We start from the raw sequence: 16,707 nt of genomic DNA, 5'->3' as shown, positions 1-16,707 counted from the left end.
TGCCAATGTTGGGGCTTCCAAAAAAAAAAAAATATGACCCAACAAACAAATATTTGAACTAAAACTGATCTAGAACTGAACTAGAACTGAACTAGAACTGAACTAGAACTGAACTAGAACTGAACTAGAACTGAACTAGAACTGAACTAGAACTGAACTAGAACTGAACTAGAACTGAACTAGAACTGAACTAGAACTGAACTAGAACTGAACTAGAACTGAACTAGAACTGAACTAGAACTGAACTAGAACTGAACTAGAACTGAACTAGAACTGAACTAGAACTGAACTAGAACTGAACTAGAACTGAACTAGAACTGAACTAGAACTGAACTAGAACTGAACTAGAACTGAACTGAACTAGAACATAACTAGAACTCAACAAAAACTGAACTAGAACCGAAAATCAAAGTATGTAGTTATTAAATAACTTCAAGCTATAAGTTCACCTAAAAGTTTGCTGGGTTAATGAAATGAATTCACATATACTAATACAACTAGAACATATAAATATACATATGTATATGAATTAGAAGTGGCAAAAGGCGTGTGAGAGTATTTAAATTTTAACGAACAATTAAATGCACGAAATACATATTTGATATTGAGTTAGAAAATAAAATGACACAAGAAGATTATAAAACAGAAAAACAACAAAAAGAAGATGTAAAACAAGTCCTTTGGATGCTGTCATTATAAAAAGTGGGCATTAAATAGTATATGTTTTTATTTTTATTTCAATAAAAATAAAACATTTATAAATATGAAATAATGACTATAAATGCTAAAAACATTTCTATACAAAACTGTTAAGTTTTTAATAATGCGTTGCTTTATTCTGAAAAAAATCTAAACAAATATGAAGAATATTTATTTTCACATACTTATATTTCCATATACATATTCCCAAAAATACGTCGCATATTTTTTAATATTAACGCTACTTATACATAAGTTTCAAATAGAACAGGTGTTTTAAATGATGATGTGAAAAAAAGGAAACCAAATCAATACATTTTCATTCAATAAAAATATGAAGTGTTAATTAATATGTTTAGAACGTTTAGACATAATTTGTAGATGCGGATGTTTTACTAAAATATTCATTAAGAAATTATACAGATAAAAACTGCATTAAAAATTGCTATAAGATTTTAAATTCATAGTTTTTGTTTTTTTCAAAATTTTTCTCAATTTTTTTTTAATAAAAACTTTTCCTAGGATTTCCACTGTTCAGTTCTAGTTCAGTTCTAGTTCAGTTCTAGTTCAGTTCTAGTTCAGTTCTAGTTCAGTTCTAGTTCAGTTCTAGTTCAGTTCTAGTTCAGTTCTAGTTCAGTTCTAGTTCAGTTCTAGTTCAGTTCTAGTTCAGTTCTAGTTCAGTTCTAGTTCAGTTCTAGTTCAGTTCTAGTTCAGTTCTAGTTCAGTTCTAGTTCAGTTCTAGTTCAGTTCTAGTTCAGTTCTAGTTCAGTTCTAGTTCAGTTCTAGTTCAGTTCTACTACAGTTCTAGTTCAGTTCTAGTTCAGTTCTAGTTCAGTTCTAGTTCAGTTCTAGTTCAGTTCTAGTTTAGTTCTAGTTCAGTACTAGTTCAGTACTAGTTCAGTTCTAGTTCAGTTCTAGTTCAGTTCTAGTTCAGTTCTAGTTCAGTTCTAGTTCAGTTCTAGTTCAGTTCTAGTTCAGTTCTAGTTCAGTTCTAGTTCAGTTCTAGTTCAGTTCTAGTTCAGTTCTAGTTCAGTTCTAGTTCAGTTCTACTTCAGTTCTAGTTCAGTTCTAGTTCAGTTCTAGTTCAGTTATAGTTCAGTTTAGTTCAGTTTAGTTCAGTTCTAGTTCAGTTTTAGTTCAGTTCTAGTTCAGTTCTAGTTCAGTTCTACTTCAGTTCTAGTTCAGTTCTAGTTCAGTTCTAGTTTAGTTCTAGTTCAGTACTAGTTCAGTACTAGTTCAGTTCTAGTTCAGCTCTAGTTCAGTTCTAGTTCAGTTCTAGTTCAGTTCTAGTTCAGTTCTAGTTCAGTTCTAGTTCAGTTCTAGTTCAGTTCTAGTTCAGTTCTAGTTCAGTTCTAGTTCAGTTCTAGTTCAGTTCTAGTTCAGTTCTAGTTCAGTTCTAGTTCAGTTCTAGTTCAGTTCTAGTTCAGTTCTAGTTCAGTTCTAGTTCAGTTCTAGTTCAGTTCTAGTTCAGTTCTAGTTCAGTTCTAGTTCAGTTCTAGTTCAGTTCTAGTTCAGTTCTAGTTCAGTTCTAGTTCAGTTCTAGTTCAGTTCTAGTTCAGTTCTAGTTCAGTTCTAGTTCAGTTCTAGTTCAGTTCTAGTTCAGTTCTAGTTCAGTTCTAGTTCAGTTCTAGTTCAGTTCTAGTTCAGTTCTAGTTCAGTTCTAGTTCAGTTCTAGTTCAGTTCTAGTTCAGTTCTAGTTCAGTTCTAGTTCAGTTCTAGTTCAGTTCTAGTTCAGTTCTAGTTCAGTTCTAGTTCAGTTCTAGTTCAGTTCTAGTTCAGTTCTAGTTCAGTTCTACTTCAGTTCTAGTTCAGTTCTAGTTCAGTTCTAGTTCAGTTCTAGTTTAGTTCTAGTTCAGTACTAGTTCAGTACTAGTTCAGTTCTAGTTCAGCTCTAGTTCAGTTCTAGTTCAGTTCTAGTTCAGTTCTAGTTCAGTTCTAGTTCAGTTCTAGTTCAGCTCTAGTTCAGTTCTAGTTCAGTTCTAGTTCAGTTCTAGTTCAGTTCTAGTTCAGTTCTAGTTCAGTTCTAGTTCAGTTCTAGTTCAGTTCTAGTTCAGTTCTAGTTCAGTTCTAGTTCAGTTCTAGTTCAGTTCTAGTTCAGTTCTAGTTCAGTTCTAGTTCAGTTCTAGTTCAGTTCTAGTTCAGTTCTAGTTCAGTTCTAGTTCAGTTCTAGTTCAGTTCTAGTTCAGTTCTAGTTCAGTTCTAGTTCAGTTCTAGTTCAGTTCTAGTTCAGTTCTAGTTCAGTTCTAGTTCAGTTCTAGTTCAGTTCTAGTTCAGTTCTAGTTCAGTTCTAGTTCAGTTCTAGTTCAGTTCTAGTTCAGTTCTAGTTCAGTTCTAGTTCAGTTCTAGTTCAGTTCTAGTTCAGTTCTAGTTCAGTTCTAGTTCAGTTCTAGTTCAGTTCTAGTTCAGTTCTAGTTCAGTTCTAGTTCAGTTCTAGTTCAGTTCTAGTTCAGTTCTAGTTCAGTTCTAGTTCAGTTCTAGTTCAGTTCTAGTTCAGTTCTAGTTCAGTTCTAGTTCAGTTCTAGTTCAGTCTAGTTCTAGTTCAGTTCTAGTTCAGTTCTAGTTCAGTTCTAGTTCAGTTCTAGTTCAGTTCTAGTTCAGTTCTAGTTCAGTTCTAGTTCAGTTCTAGTTCAGTTCTAGTTCAGTTCTAGTTCAGTTCTAGTTCAGTTCTAGTTCAGTTCTAGTTCAGTTCTAGTTCAGTTCTAGTTCAGTTCTAGTTCAGTTCTAGTTCAGTTCTAGTTCAGTTCTAGTTCAGTTCTAGTTCAGTTCTAGTTCAGTTCTAGTTCAGTGTTCTCAGTTCTAGTTCAGTTCTAGTTCAGTTCTAGTTCAGTTCTAGTTCAGTTCTAGTTCAGTTCTAGTTCAGTTCTAGTTCAGTTCTAGTTCAGTTCTAGTTCTAGTTCAGTTCTAGTTCAGTTCTAGTTCAGTTCTAGTTCAGTTCTAGTTCAGTTCTAGTTCAGTTCTAGTTCAGTTCTAGTTCAGTTCTAGTTCAGTTCTAGTTCAGTTCTAGTTCAGTTCTAGTTCAGTTCTATTTCAGTTCTAGTTCAGTTCTAGTACAGTTCTAGTTCAGTTCTAGTTCAGTTCTAGTTCAGTTCTAGTTCAGTTCTAGTTCAGTTCTAGTTCAGTTCTAGTTCAGTTCTAGTTCAGTTCTAGTTCAGTTCTAGTTCAGTTCTAGTTCAGTTCTAGTTCAGTTCTAGTTCAGTTCTAGTTCAGTTCTAGTTCAGTTCTAGTCCAGTTCTAGGTCAGTTCTAGTTCAGAAAGAATTTTTAATTAATTCTAGTACTACCCTCGTATTATTTCATAACACAATAGGACAGTATTAATATGCAGAAAACACTGTTAATATTCCATAATCCAAAATAATTCAATTCTTTATTTTAAACAAAATATCGGGACATTTCCAAGAATAAAATTATGCATAAATTGACAAAATAAAAAACGTAAATAATTCTTCAAAGAATTCAAAAATTCGCACTTTTTAAAAATTCCCCTCTCTTCAGTAGTATTTAAAGTTAACAACCCTTTCTATAATATATAAAATTTTGAGCTTAGTCGTTAATTTGTACATAAAACAAAAACATTTCATTATTTAATTTAAAAGAAATTGTCACCATATCAGTACGACTTAAAACATGAAACAACTCCAGCCAGCTACAATATAATAATTTGAGACTATGTCCAAGTGGTATTCACAACAGAAAATAAAATATCAAGCATGAAATTGAGTCATTTAACAACAACTATTAACAGTTTAAAAACAAATAAACCCCGTGTACGTTACGTTAAAATAATTGTACTACAACCGACGACCACGGGCAATATTGTTGATAATTTTTGTTTATAATTTGTACAACAATTTCACACGCATACCAATATCAGAAAACACGTTTAAACGGTAAGAGAATTTGGTAGGTAAACATGCAACAAACAATAATGATCACTGTTTTAATTGATGATGTCTCGATTTTTAAGCCACTAGTGACTAGAGAGAGGGGTAGTGGTACCGAGAGTTCAATGGTGAATGAGTGTTTTATTTTGTAAATACTCATACTAATGTATGAATTAATGGAGGGATCAGCTGTTGTTGTGTATGTAGAACATTTAACATTTTTCAATGATGGTGTGTGTTATTTGTCGTTAATATTTAAAATACAAATTGCATTATGATACATTAATTGTTTTTGTAGTTGTTATATTATCAATTAATATTGTTTGTTGTTGCTGTTAATTTGTTTTTTCTCGATCAAATGATATGATCACTATAATATGACGCTTAGTTTATTTTTAAGATTATGATCATTTATCTAGCTGCTGCTGCTGATGTTGCAGCTTAAAGTTTAAAATGACGTTAAAATTATTACTGATGATTAAGTTTGTGTGATGATTAAATTTAAATTTATTTTGTTTTGAAATGTTGTAATAAGTAAAAAAAAATACGTTTGAAACATATAGATACAGACAATTAATTGGATCGTGACGAATAATTTGAAGCCCTTTTGCTCTTAATAAATTAATAATGTCATAATTCCCGATAAACTCTCGATTTATAGTTTTTTTAATTAATTATTTATTGAATATTTTTGACAAATTTTCTTTTTATTATATGTTTTTATTAAATTCTATATTTATATAAAATATTAGATAAATTCTCGATTTATAGATAATTTTCGATAAATTTTCTAATCATAAAATTTTTAGAACTACTACTTCATTAAAAAGACTTAAGAAAACAAACACACAAAAGTGAGTAATATGGTAGTGAAAATGTTCATAGTAAAGGAAATTTATTATTGTAATGAAAACACTCCCACAAGTTTAATTGTTTATATAGTGACATATGTAAATAATTAAAAAAATATTGGATCACTCACTCATAGTTGAAATCAACATTTTAAAGAAGCTAAAATAATGAAAATGTTTATGCTCATTACAAAAAAATATAAATTCATTAGCCTAAGCATAAAATATGGATAATTAGATCTTATTGGAGCGATTTGAACTTTTAGTTTTTTTTTTGGGTTAATTTTTTGGAGTAGAACTTAATTAACATGAAATAAGCTATAAGCTGTTAGAACGTTGTGTTAAAATTAAACTGAACTAGACCTGAACTAGAACTGAACTAGAACTAAACTACAACTGAACTAGAACTGAACTAGAACTGAACTAGAACTGAACTAGAACTGAACTAGAACTGAACTAGAACTGAACTAGAACTAGAACTGAACTAGAACTGAACTAGAACTGAACTAGAACTGAACTAGAACTAGAACTGAACTAGAACTGAACTAGAACTGAACTAGAACTGAACTAGAACTGAACTAGAACTGAACTAGAACTGAACTAGAACTAGAACTGAACTAGAACTGAACTAGAACTGAACTAGAACTGAACTAGAACTGAACTAGAACTGAACTAGAACTGAACTAGAACTGAACTAGAACTGAACTAGAACTGAACTAGAACTGAACTAGAACTGAACTAGAACTGAACTAGAACTGAACTAGAACTGAACTAGAACTGAACTAGAACTGAACTAGAACTGAACTAGAACTAGAACTGAACTAGAACTGAACTAGAACTAGAACTGAACTAGAACTGAACTAGAACTGAACTAGAACTGAACTAGAACTGAACTAGATCTGAACTAGAACTGAACTAGAACTGAACTAGAACTGAACTAGAACTGAACTAGAACTGAACTAGAACTGAACTAGAACTGAACTAGAACTGAACTAGAACTGAACTAGAACTGAACTAGAACTGAACTAGAACTGAACTAGAACTGAACTAGAACTGAACTAGAACTGAACTAGAACTGAACTAGAACTGAACTAGAACTGAACTAGAACTGAACTAGAACTGAACTAGAACTGAACTAGAACTGAACTAGAACTGAACTAGAACTGAATTAGAACTGAACTAGAACTGAACTAGAACTCATCTAAAACTTAACTAGAACTGAATCAGGACTAAAGAAAATTTGAAGTTCTTAAACATTGGTATTTATCTAGTTTTTAACCAAATATATTAAACTTTAATTTTACATCTTATTTCGAATATTTCCTTTCAATTACATTCACTTTTTTCAATTTAAACTTGACTTCTAATTTACAACTTAATTACAGTTCAAAACTATTAAATTCTTTAATTAAAAATTTCCTTAATATTTGTGGTCAAGAGAGAATTTTGTGGTGTTTAACCTTCAAAACACACAAATTGTTTTAGAATTGTTGTTTTTTTTTTTACTTTGTATTTCAATTAAATATATTATTAACCTTGTTTAGATCTATAAAAAAAGATAATTCGTTTTACACCTTTTAACTACAAAATCATTGAAGCAGGACTAAGTATTAAAACAAAGTGCATTATTATTAAAACGAAAAATAATATAAAAAAATTAAAAAAAAAACTATGTTGAATTTAGATGGTTTAATAAGATAAATTATGCTTTAATATTTGTAATATATTTTCAAGCTAATAAATAATTAAATAAAAACTTAATTGTGGTTAAGTTTTTTTTTTGGAAGTTTAGGAAATGTTTTGTTAAATGATGAACTTTTAATTGATTTTTAATAATTTAATCAACAGCTAAGGAATTAATATTATTTTTTGTTACTTTTACAAATGAGGCAACAAGAAAAGTATTGGTATTATAGGTTTTTATTTTTTTAATAATTAAAATTTTTGTTTATTTAAGTGACAGCTGTACGTCATATAAACGTTAAAAGGGCCTCTAAATATGTTGATTGATGAGTATTACTTTTTAATTGTATTGTTTTTAAAATAAGTTGTCAAATAAATAGATATATTATTAAATATTTATTATTACCTTAAGATCGGTTTCACCTCCGTATTAAAGTGTTTTCGTCATATTTTTATATTCATACCACAATGATGTAAATTAACAGAAAACATTCATTCAAATCATTTGCATTGAATTATGAAATTATTAGTTTTTGCTAAATATTATTCACCATTTTTACGCTGTTTAGTAATTTTGAATTTTTATAATAGAAATACTAAATAAATTTTACAATAATCGTAATAAGAATAGTTTTGTAAGGTATTTTTTGTTTCGTACTAAAAAATACAGTTTATTTGACAATAATGATTAAATTTTAAACTATTGTCACAATTAATACCGAGAATTAATTTGTGAGAATGCCTAACTATTAAAATTTTGTTTTTCAGGCAAATTTTAAAAATAAGACATTTTTTAATGTTCGATCGAATATCGATCGTTTAGATCAAATATTGTAAGCAGCCGATTTCACACAGGAACACTTATATTTCTCAATAAAGTCGATTATTTGTAGAAAAAAACTCAAAAATATAAAAGTTTTGATTAAGAAAGCGAAATAGATCTGTGATCATATTGAAACAGTCTCTCACCTTCTCTATGAATGACGTAAAGAAAAATCGCGGCATGTAATAATGACAGCAGTCGAAGATTGAGTGAACTCTGGCTCAATTTAATGATAGAAATCTTCCCTCTGGAACCCCTTTAAATGGATCTAGAGGACACTGTCACATATTAGGTTACAGAATAAAAAACTTTGAATATATAGGAAAACTTCAGGAAATACTGAATACAAGTGACGTATTAGAACCAGAACATGGATATGATCCAGGGATGGAAAGTGATTTTGTCACAGTTTAAAAAAAATATATTTCAGAGGGTACTTTTTGGGATTTCAAAGTACTAACATATTTTTTTTTTTTGCTAAAAGTTTGTAATTTTTGAAATATATTTATATATATTCGTTCTCAGCGCTGATTAATCTTATAGAAGCGTCTAACTAAGTCTCAGGGTTTCCATTATTTTAACATTTTGTCTGATAATATAAAGAGAATTTCAATACTGTATAACTTTAGTAGCTGTTTCCTACAAATTTTATTTGATGGCCGATACCCAAAAATATGGAAGACTGGTTTTGATTCGTAAAAGACTTACTTATATACTTACATTTTTCGGCCGGTAAGGAGTGTTAATTATGGACCGATACTAAAAAAATTGGTAGAAAGATTCTGGCTTATATGAAACTTCTTTATGTCGAATTTCATCGCTATACTCGTGCTGCTAAAGCAGTTACGCTTGTTAAAGCTGTTTTCTTGAGGTCCACTTGTATGGGGGCTATTCGAAAAACTGAACCGATATTGCCCATTTTCAATACCAAGCATACGTTATAGAGAATACTTATACGAAATTTCAACTGTCTAGCTCTTCCCGTGTGGTCCCTATCGTGATTTCAACAGACAGACGGACATGGCTAGATCGTCTTAGAATTTTATAAGGACTCAGAATTTATATACGTTTATGGGTCTATGACCAATATTTCGATGTGTTACAAACCCCATCTTTTTTTATGGTGGGTATAAAAATTATTTTATCAGACAGATTAACTACCGGTTAAACGATAATCGGATATTGAGATTGTAGCCCCGAAAGTATCAAATAAGGCTCGGGAGTATCACGGTACTTTTGTACATCAAATAGAATCAAAAAAAGTACCATCGTATCAATCATGCCATCCCTGATATGATCATTACTAAATCCTTGCTATGTCAATGTCGATAATGATCATTATTTTACAGACTATTGTTGTGCACTTGTCATCATCTGAAGATCAATGCATTACGACATTAAGACAAGAAAAACAAAAAGGCAACTGTCGAAATTTGAGTAAACTCTATCTCTATTTAAGGATGGAAACCTTCACTATGGATCCCTTTTAAGCGGATCTGGAGGACTCTGGCACATATTAGGTTTTACAATAAGAAACATTGAGTAGAGAACTGTACGAGGGACTAGGGAAAAGAATAAGTATTAAGGCTCATAATACCTCCGTTCACTATGTTCCTTTCAAAACTAAACTTAATCATGTTTGGCTTAATTTAAATCGTGATTCATCAGAGTTGGTTTAATCTGAGAACCCTGACTTACAGCTGGTGAAGTTTTCAAAGCAATATTTTGGTTAGAAAAGTTGCAATAGTAGGCTTTTTTGTTGTTTAAACGATAGTAGCGCAATAACTACAAACACTATACTAGGAAAACATATGCTAATATGTGCAGGATCCACTGGATCAGTCCTCGCTTTGAACGACATTCATGGAGACGCCATAAAACGGAAGAAAATCTGCCGCAAAAAACAAGAGTAGTTCTGGCACAACTAAGATCGGGATGGTGCAACAGAATCAATGACTACTGTTCAGGTATAGACAGTGGCGTCTCAAACGAATGTCCTCCATGTAGCCAGGGATCTCATGACACCCACCACATATTCAACTGTTTAGTCAAACTTACTTTACTCCGTCCAATGGATTTATGGACGCATCCAGTTGTAGTAGCCCAATTTTTAGGTCTGGATATTAATTGTATAATGAACGATAAACTCGGTGATTGTGTAGCAGACTGAGCTAAACTTATAGAATGCAAAAAATGTGTTAAATTTGCATAATATATATACATTAATATACATTAATACATTTATTGCTAATTTATACCTGAGTTGACCTCTCATCTTCGCGACACTCCCACTAATAGATTTTTGTCTTTAATTAACACGTTTTAGAACAAAATGTTTATATAAATTTAATCGATTCAAATGAAACTTATATGACACCTTTAACCACAAAATGGGTGTAGTAATTGTCAAAATAAATTAACATTTATTACAATAGTTTTAAACTATTTCGCTTGTTGATACTATTCACACGCTCAGTTTTTTTGCTTTTTATTTACATATATGGATAAATATGAATGAATAATTAACTTAATTGTATATTTTATTTATTTAGAAACATTGTAGAAATATATTTCAATTTTGCATTTAATCGCATAAGGATAAATATTATATAATGTATTTTTTTTCAAAATCACTTACCTTAATAACATTGTTAGCTGTAAATCATGCGCCAATCTTTCCAACGCTGGTACACCTTCAACTCTTAAAATATTTATTTTTTCCCTTAACGATCGTGAAACGTTATTTTGACCTTGACGTTCACGTAAAATCTCTATAATATTGGGTTGTCTCAAAAATGCAATAACCTGGAACAAAAAAGGAATAATAGAATAGATTACAATAGATCTGTTATTAAGCTAAAAAAACAACATATGATACCCTACACCAATCAGTATGTTAAAAATATGGAATATTTTTTAAATGAAAAGAATGTTTGTTTGTATGTTTGAACGTTATAGACTACTAAACGCCTGAACCGATTTTCTTAAAATTTTCACTGCGTATTCCTGTATGTCTGGAATAGGTAAGAGGCTACTTTTTATTTTGAAGTCCGTATATTTGAGATAATATAACATAATATAGAGCCCTCAAAATTTTTTCGAAGCTACTTTAGTGTCAATTAGATTATTTTGGATAAAAAGTGGGCGGACTAGCATTAGGGGGCGTGACACCTTCCATATATATTAAATACAAAAATTCGTTTATTTTAAACTATTATAGTTAGGATCTTATAATTTTGAACGAATATCTTTAACATCCATGTAAACATTTTTGAGCAATTAACTGGCGGACTAACCATGAGAGGGGCGGCACCTCCCATATTAATTAAATACAAAAATTCGTTTATCTGGGAAAATTATAGAACAAAATTCTTAAAATTTTGCATCAAGAACTTTAATATTCATCTGAACATTTTTAAGGAAAAACAGCGGGCTTTCATGTGGGGGGCTTCGCACCTCCCAAATGAATAAAATGTCTTTCTTGTTTACCATTTACCATTTTCATTCAGAATAAGAAATGTTCATAAATATGATGATACTATTGACTTAGAATAGTTACTGCTTACTCTTAGGCAATCGCTAAGAGATAAATGTAAGCAAGACAAAACGGGAACAACTAGGAACAAGATTTCAAGCAACAACTTGCCAGAGTTAAAGAAATTTCCTTATTTAAACTTGGTTAATACAAATTATCCTGGAAACGGAACACCTAGCACAGAGTCAAGACGATAACCTACTACACCTGCCCTCGATTCTACAATTGAATCTTCGCTGTCGAACAACCTGAGTCAAACTCGGCCAAAGATTATCAAAGTTTTCCCCCCAGTAAAGCTCTGAATCATAACCCGATGTGCCGAAGTGACAAATTTGGAACATATGTCGTCTAAACTGTCGTATTGTTGACTAGTCAGGGTGAAGATTTAAACATACGACACTATTCTAAACGTTATGTTTAAAGTCTTACAAGTTGTGTTAAAAGAACTTGACTCGCAAAAAATGAGAGTCATTTCAATAGTTAGCATAAAAAGTAAGAAGATTAGCTTTTACATCAGAGTCTAAATATATGCAACTTTTTTTGCTATTAAAATTTACACACACACTCACCTTTTCATTGTAGGCAACAGGAACCTCATTATAACCATTATTAGCTGAAACACTCGAAGAACTGGGACCATTATTGTAAGCTGACGCCGATGAAGATGACGTATAATGTGGCATATTATCATTTTGCATAAATTGACTTTGACGATTTGTTGAGGCTGCTGATGAGGTTGATGTCGTCGATATAGGACGTGGTGGTGGCAAGGGAGGATTGCCCGATGACATACAATTGCCATCGATTGAATCGTAAGGTTGCTGTTGATGACGATGACGTATTATGCGTGGGCACTCTAGTGGCAAGCGTGGATCCATAAATGAAGTCTGGCGATTATTGTGATCTATGAAAAATTGTTTACCCGACTGATCGAGTTTGGTCTCCCAACACGAGGGTAAATCACGATTAAGTTGGGCAAACGAATTGACGAGAGCAACTAAATCTTTATTGTATTGATAACGTTGAAAACACGAAGGATCACGACGTATACGTATAACCATATGTTTTAAGGCAGCATTACGATTGTATATGGCTAATGCATCTTCGTTGGTATGAAGCATGGAATAAAAATCCGGACGGCATAACATTAGAACAGCTGGGTGTACCGAGAGATTGACATGTTGAAAGTTAAAAGCGGATTGAGCTGAAGCAGTTGGGTTATTATTGTGGTGGTGATGGAGTGTTAAAGATTGCGAGGTCTGTTGAGTTGAGGAGTCGTTGACGTTGGAGGCGGTATTATTTGTAGCGGCAGCAATAGCATTGGAACGATTTTCATTGGTTATAGTACGACGTATAGATTGATATCTGCGATCTAGCTGTTGGCGATGATGTTGCTCTCGACCACTGGGACCATTCAGAGAACCGGAGCCATTAGAGCCTGGTCTTTGCCAGGATGTAGTTCTGGTAGTGTGATCAATATAAAAAATACGTCCATGACTATCCATTCTAGCTTCCCAGGCAGGGGGTAAAGGTTCAGAAGCAACTTGTACATTAGCAGGATCAGCTTCGGCTGAAAAAATAGCGCTCGTGCGCAAAAGACCACCAGCAGCTCCCCTTTCGGGTATAGAGGGTAAACGGGTGCTAGTTATATGCACCACACCCATATCATCAGTAGTATTTTCAGCATCATCCTCCTCATTTTCTACATCCTCTAGATGGGAATGAGCAGTGGTATTGCTACCTTGCAATTGCACAATATCAGCAGTACGTACACGTTCGTCATTACGCATGCTAGCAGAACCTTGAAAGGCTGGCGACGAAGGTGGTGTTCTTGAAGATAAATAATTATAATCTAAATGACTAGTATGTACAGCAGTAGCACCACCACCTCCTAAGGACTCAACTCCACCCCCACTACCCCTTGGACTAGAGCCAATATAAGTGTCATCTAGGTTATTATTAGTAATGGCCATATTAGCAGCTGCAGCAGCCTGCATGCGGGCATGACGTCGAGCATGATGGGTTGGTGTTGGAGGACATATTAAATTTGCAGCTGTAGCACCTGCCCCCACCCCGCCTACACGTTTTAGCAAACGTTGTTGTGGTCGATTGTGTATTAAAGGTGTGGCCGAAGCAATAGCATTTGTGGATGAGCACACCTGTTGTGTTTGTCCCAATACCTGGGCTTCTGGTGATAATTGAAAATCCAATGGTGAAGCACTGCGTGTAGAGCAACCTGATGGTGGGCTACGGTGCCGCTTGGGAGACAACATTAATCTACTTGGTGATTGTGATTGACGCTCTTCATAACCCGCCTTGCCATTCGAAAGGGTTCTAGTAAGAGGCCTATGTTGTCTCAAAGATACAGCGGAAGTATTGGGTGGAGTTTGTGGAAATTGATTAATGGAAGTTGTCTCTTTAGTAGGGAATGCTGGAAATTCATACGTTTCCGTAGCTGGCACTTTTTTGGTGGTTATGGTATTAATATAACTATCTGGCCCAATTTTCTTCTTAATTAAAGGTTTAAATTTCATGGCCGGCGATGAAGGTGTGGCATTATTTAACTCATATTGGGGACTAGAGTTAGAGGAAGAATTGCCACTGTTCAGAAGATACAAAGGGGAATTATTGCAGCTATTGGAATTACTAGCAAATCCATTGGAGGAACCATAAGCTGCCTCCAAAGAATCATCAGTATCTAAGATATCAAATTTGAATACATCCCCCTGTAAACGAAAATCTCTACCCAGAGCTCTCGGTGGCCAAGATCTTTCTAACGGCCGATGCTGTGGCTGTCGCAAATGTTTTTGTCGTCTATGTATTTGGGCCTCCTTGTTGGCGCTAGCTGAGGCGTGTAAAGCTGCCGCCGCCCCCAATAAACTTTCCACTGCCGCCGCTTCTTCATCAGCCTCTTCATCTATAGTAAAACTGGCTGGTCTTACTATATTTTGAGTAGTGTCGTCAACTTCGAATACCGTTTCTGCCGGTACTGTTTCATAACATTCACGTGCTATCCACAAGTTAAAGGAATCGGTGGCTGTCGCCGCTGTTGGCGTGGAGGAAGCTGGTGATTTTACACTAGAACGTTTTTCTTTCTTTTTAGCTCCACTTAAGGGTGTTGAAGTACCACTTTGTGGCGACAAAGTCCATGATTTACGACGAGCCCCTCCTCCTACACTTCCTCCACCGTCACTACCAATACTTCCGTTGTAGGAATTAGTTGGTGAGAGTGTTGTTGTAGAAGCTGGAGTTTCACATGATTTTGTAGTTAGCAGAGTTTGCTGTCTTTGCTTTTGGGCTTGTTCTTCCTCGGCACTGGTGAAGTTTGTCTTATTTATGTGATTGAAGTCTTTGAGAGCTGATTGTAAGAAAAAATTAGAAATTAAAGTTAAACTTAGTCAAAAACGCTGAAATTTTACTTTTTAGTACACCCTATAGTATTGATTATATTTTAGTCTGTTGTCTAGATAATTCTTAATAAACTTACATTTGTCTCGTTTCCGCCTCATCACAACAGGCTGTTGCTCATCCACTTCTTGCTGCACTTGAATAAAATCATCTTGTGTCGTATACAAAAGTTTCAACTCCTTTTCATCCTCATCTTTTAATGCGTCCTTTATAGAAGAAATAATACCCACAGCACCCTCACATTCTTCATCTAAATCATTGAGACCATCGCCACATAAAACTGTATCAGCAGCAGCATTTTCATCCATTTGAACACTTAAAAAATTTTCATCCAAATGTAGTTGGTGTTTTTGCACATTGGCAGTAGTAGTAGTAATATTATTAGTATCTGCATTATTAACACCATACAGAGAGAATGGTGGTGTTGGCGGCAAAGCTGCTAATGATGATGTGACGTCATTTGTTGTTTTCAATGATTTTTCAAATGTCAATACTAGTTCCGGTTCACCGGCAGCTTCATAAAATGTTTGATTACTCTCATCGTCATCTTCGTCATCATTATTATCGTCGTGGTTCATGCTTATGTGTGTGTTATTGTTGCTATTATTTAGGGTGGTTAAATTACTATTGTTTACATTATTTGTTGTTGTTATTTGTTTAGCTGTGGCAGAAGTAGCAAGACAGTTGCTGCTGCTGTTGCTACTGTCAGTGTTAAACTCCTTTTGTTCATGGATTTTATTCATTTCTATGTTGTTACCACCACATTCGCCACTTGTTGCCGGCGTTAGAGTGGATTGTTTACAATTGCCTATACCACCCTCCGCCATTTTGAATTCCCTTTCACTATATATTTGCTGCAGGTGAGTTGAATGTTAACAAACGTTGGTTTCTTTAGCTAACATGTTTTTATGGCAAAAATTTCTCCCTTTGTTTTATTTAAAATATTCATGACAATATTTTTCTATGTTATATAATTTTAGTTAAAATAACTAGATTAGTTTTTTTTCGTTAAATATTTCTAATGTATTTTATTATTTACATTTTGCATTATTTTTATTTTTTTGTTTTGATCGTTATATTCTTTGATTGACTTTTCTTCACTTTTCTTTTTGCTCTACTTTTGATTTATAGATTTTTCTAAATATGCTCTAATTACATAGTGACTCTCTTAAATTTTTCATATTTTATATATTTTTTCTTTTTGAAAACTATACAAATTTTTGCAAATTTAATGCTAAAACTTTTAATGATTTGTGTTTTTATAAAAAAAACACTTTTTATACAAAGTTATTTCAGTTTTATATTGGTGTGCGATTGAAAAAGATTAATTAATTTCCTGGTTTGTTAATTGCCTTTGTATGACCCATTTTGTTTTCAAATAAATCGACTTTAAAATAATATTTTTTTATTATTTCTTTAGTTAATATTAAACAGCAATATTTATTTAATGCATTTCTTTAATTTTTCTTTAAAAAACTTGATTTTTTCCATAATTATTTAAAATTTTTCACACACTAGTAATTTTTAGCAACTTAACGCCAGAGCCCTGTGCCGACAAATATTAACGGTGCGACGGTTGACACCAAAAATATCGGCGGCAGCTTAAAATCGTATTTAAACCGGCTAACCTTTTAAGTTCAGCAAAATTTATTCGAATCGACACAAAACAACATATCTTACCGGGACGATTTTACTGAGATATCTCCTCACCTCTAAGTGCCGCTCCACTCTAGGGAACTTTTTTGGGAAATTTTGCTGAGCATCAACAAAAATATTGCAAAGCAAAAAATACAACAGATTTTATATGATGTTCCATTTAAAATAC

At 33.0% G+C, this 16,707-nt stretch overlaps 1 protein-coding gene across 1 annotated transcript in view; it reads right to left on the bottom strand.

Moving 5' to 3' along the window:
* Positions 1 to 16,425, bottom strand: part of LOC111681638 (E3 ubiquitin-protein ligase HECW2) — a 28,305-nt gene extending 11,880 nt beyond the window's left edge. Inside the window, exons 1-3 of the mRNA XM_023443514.2 lie at positions 14,962 to 16,425; positions 12,044 to 14,832; positions 10,578 to 10,744 (exon numbers count right to left, since the gene is read on the bottom strand). Coding sequence (XP_023299282.2) covers positions 10,578 to 10,744; positions 12,044 to 14,832; positions 14,962 to 15,709 — 3,704 coding nt within the window. The 5' untranslated portion in view covers positions 15,710 to 16,425. The remainder of the gene's footprint in view (positions 1 to 10,577; positions 10,745 to 12,043; positions 14,833 to 14,961) is intronic.
* Positions 16,426 to 16,707: the final 282 nt, after the last annotated feature.

The sequence above is a fragment of the Lucilia cuprina genome, chromosome 3 (assembly GCF_022045245.1).
Source record: "Lucilia cuprina isolate Lc7/37 chromosome 3, ASM2204524v1, whole genome shotgun sequence".
In the NCBI taxonomy this organism is placed as follows: domain Eukaryota; kingdom Metazoa; phylum Arthropoda; class Insecta; order Diptera; family Calliphoridae; genus Lucilia; species Lucilia cuprina.
The sequence above is the reverse complement of the archived record's forward strand: the minus strand, read 5'-3'. Positions and strand labels throughout refer to the sequence as shown.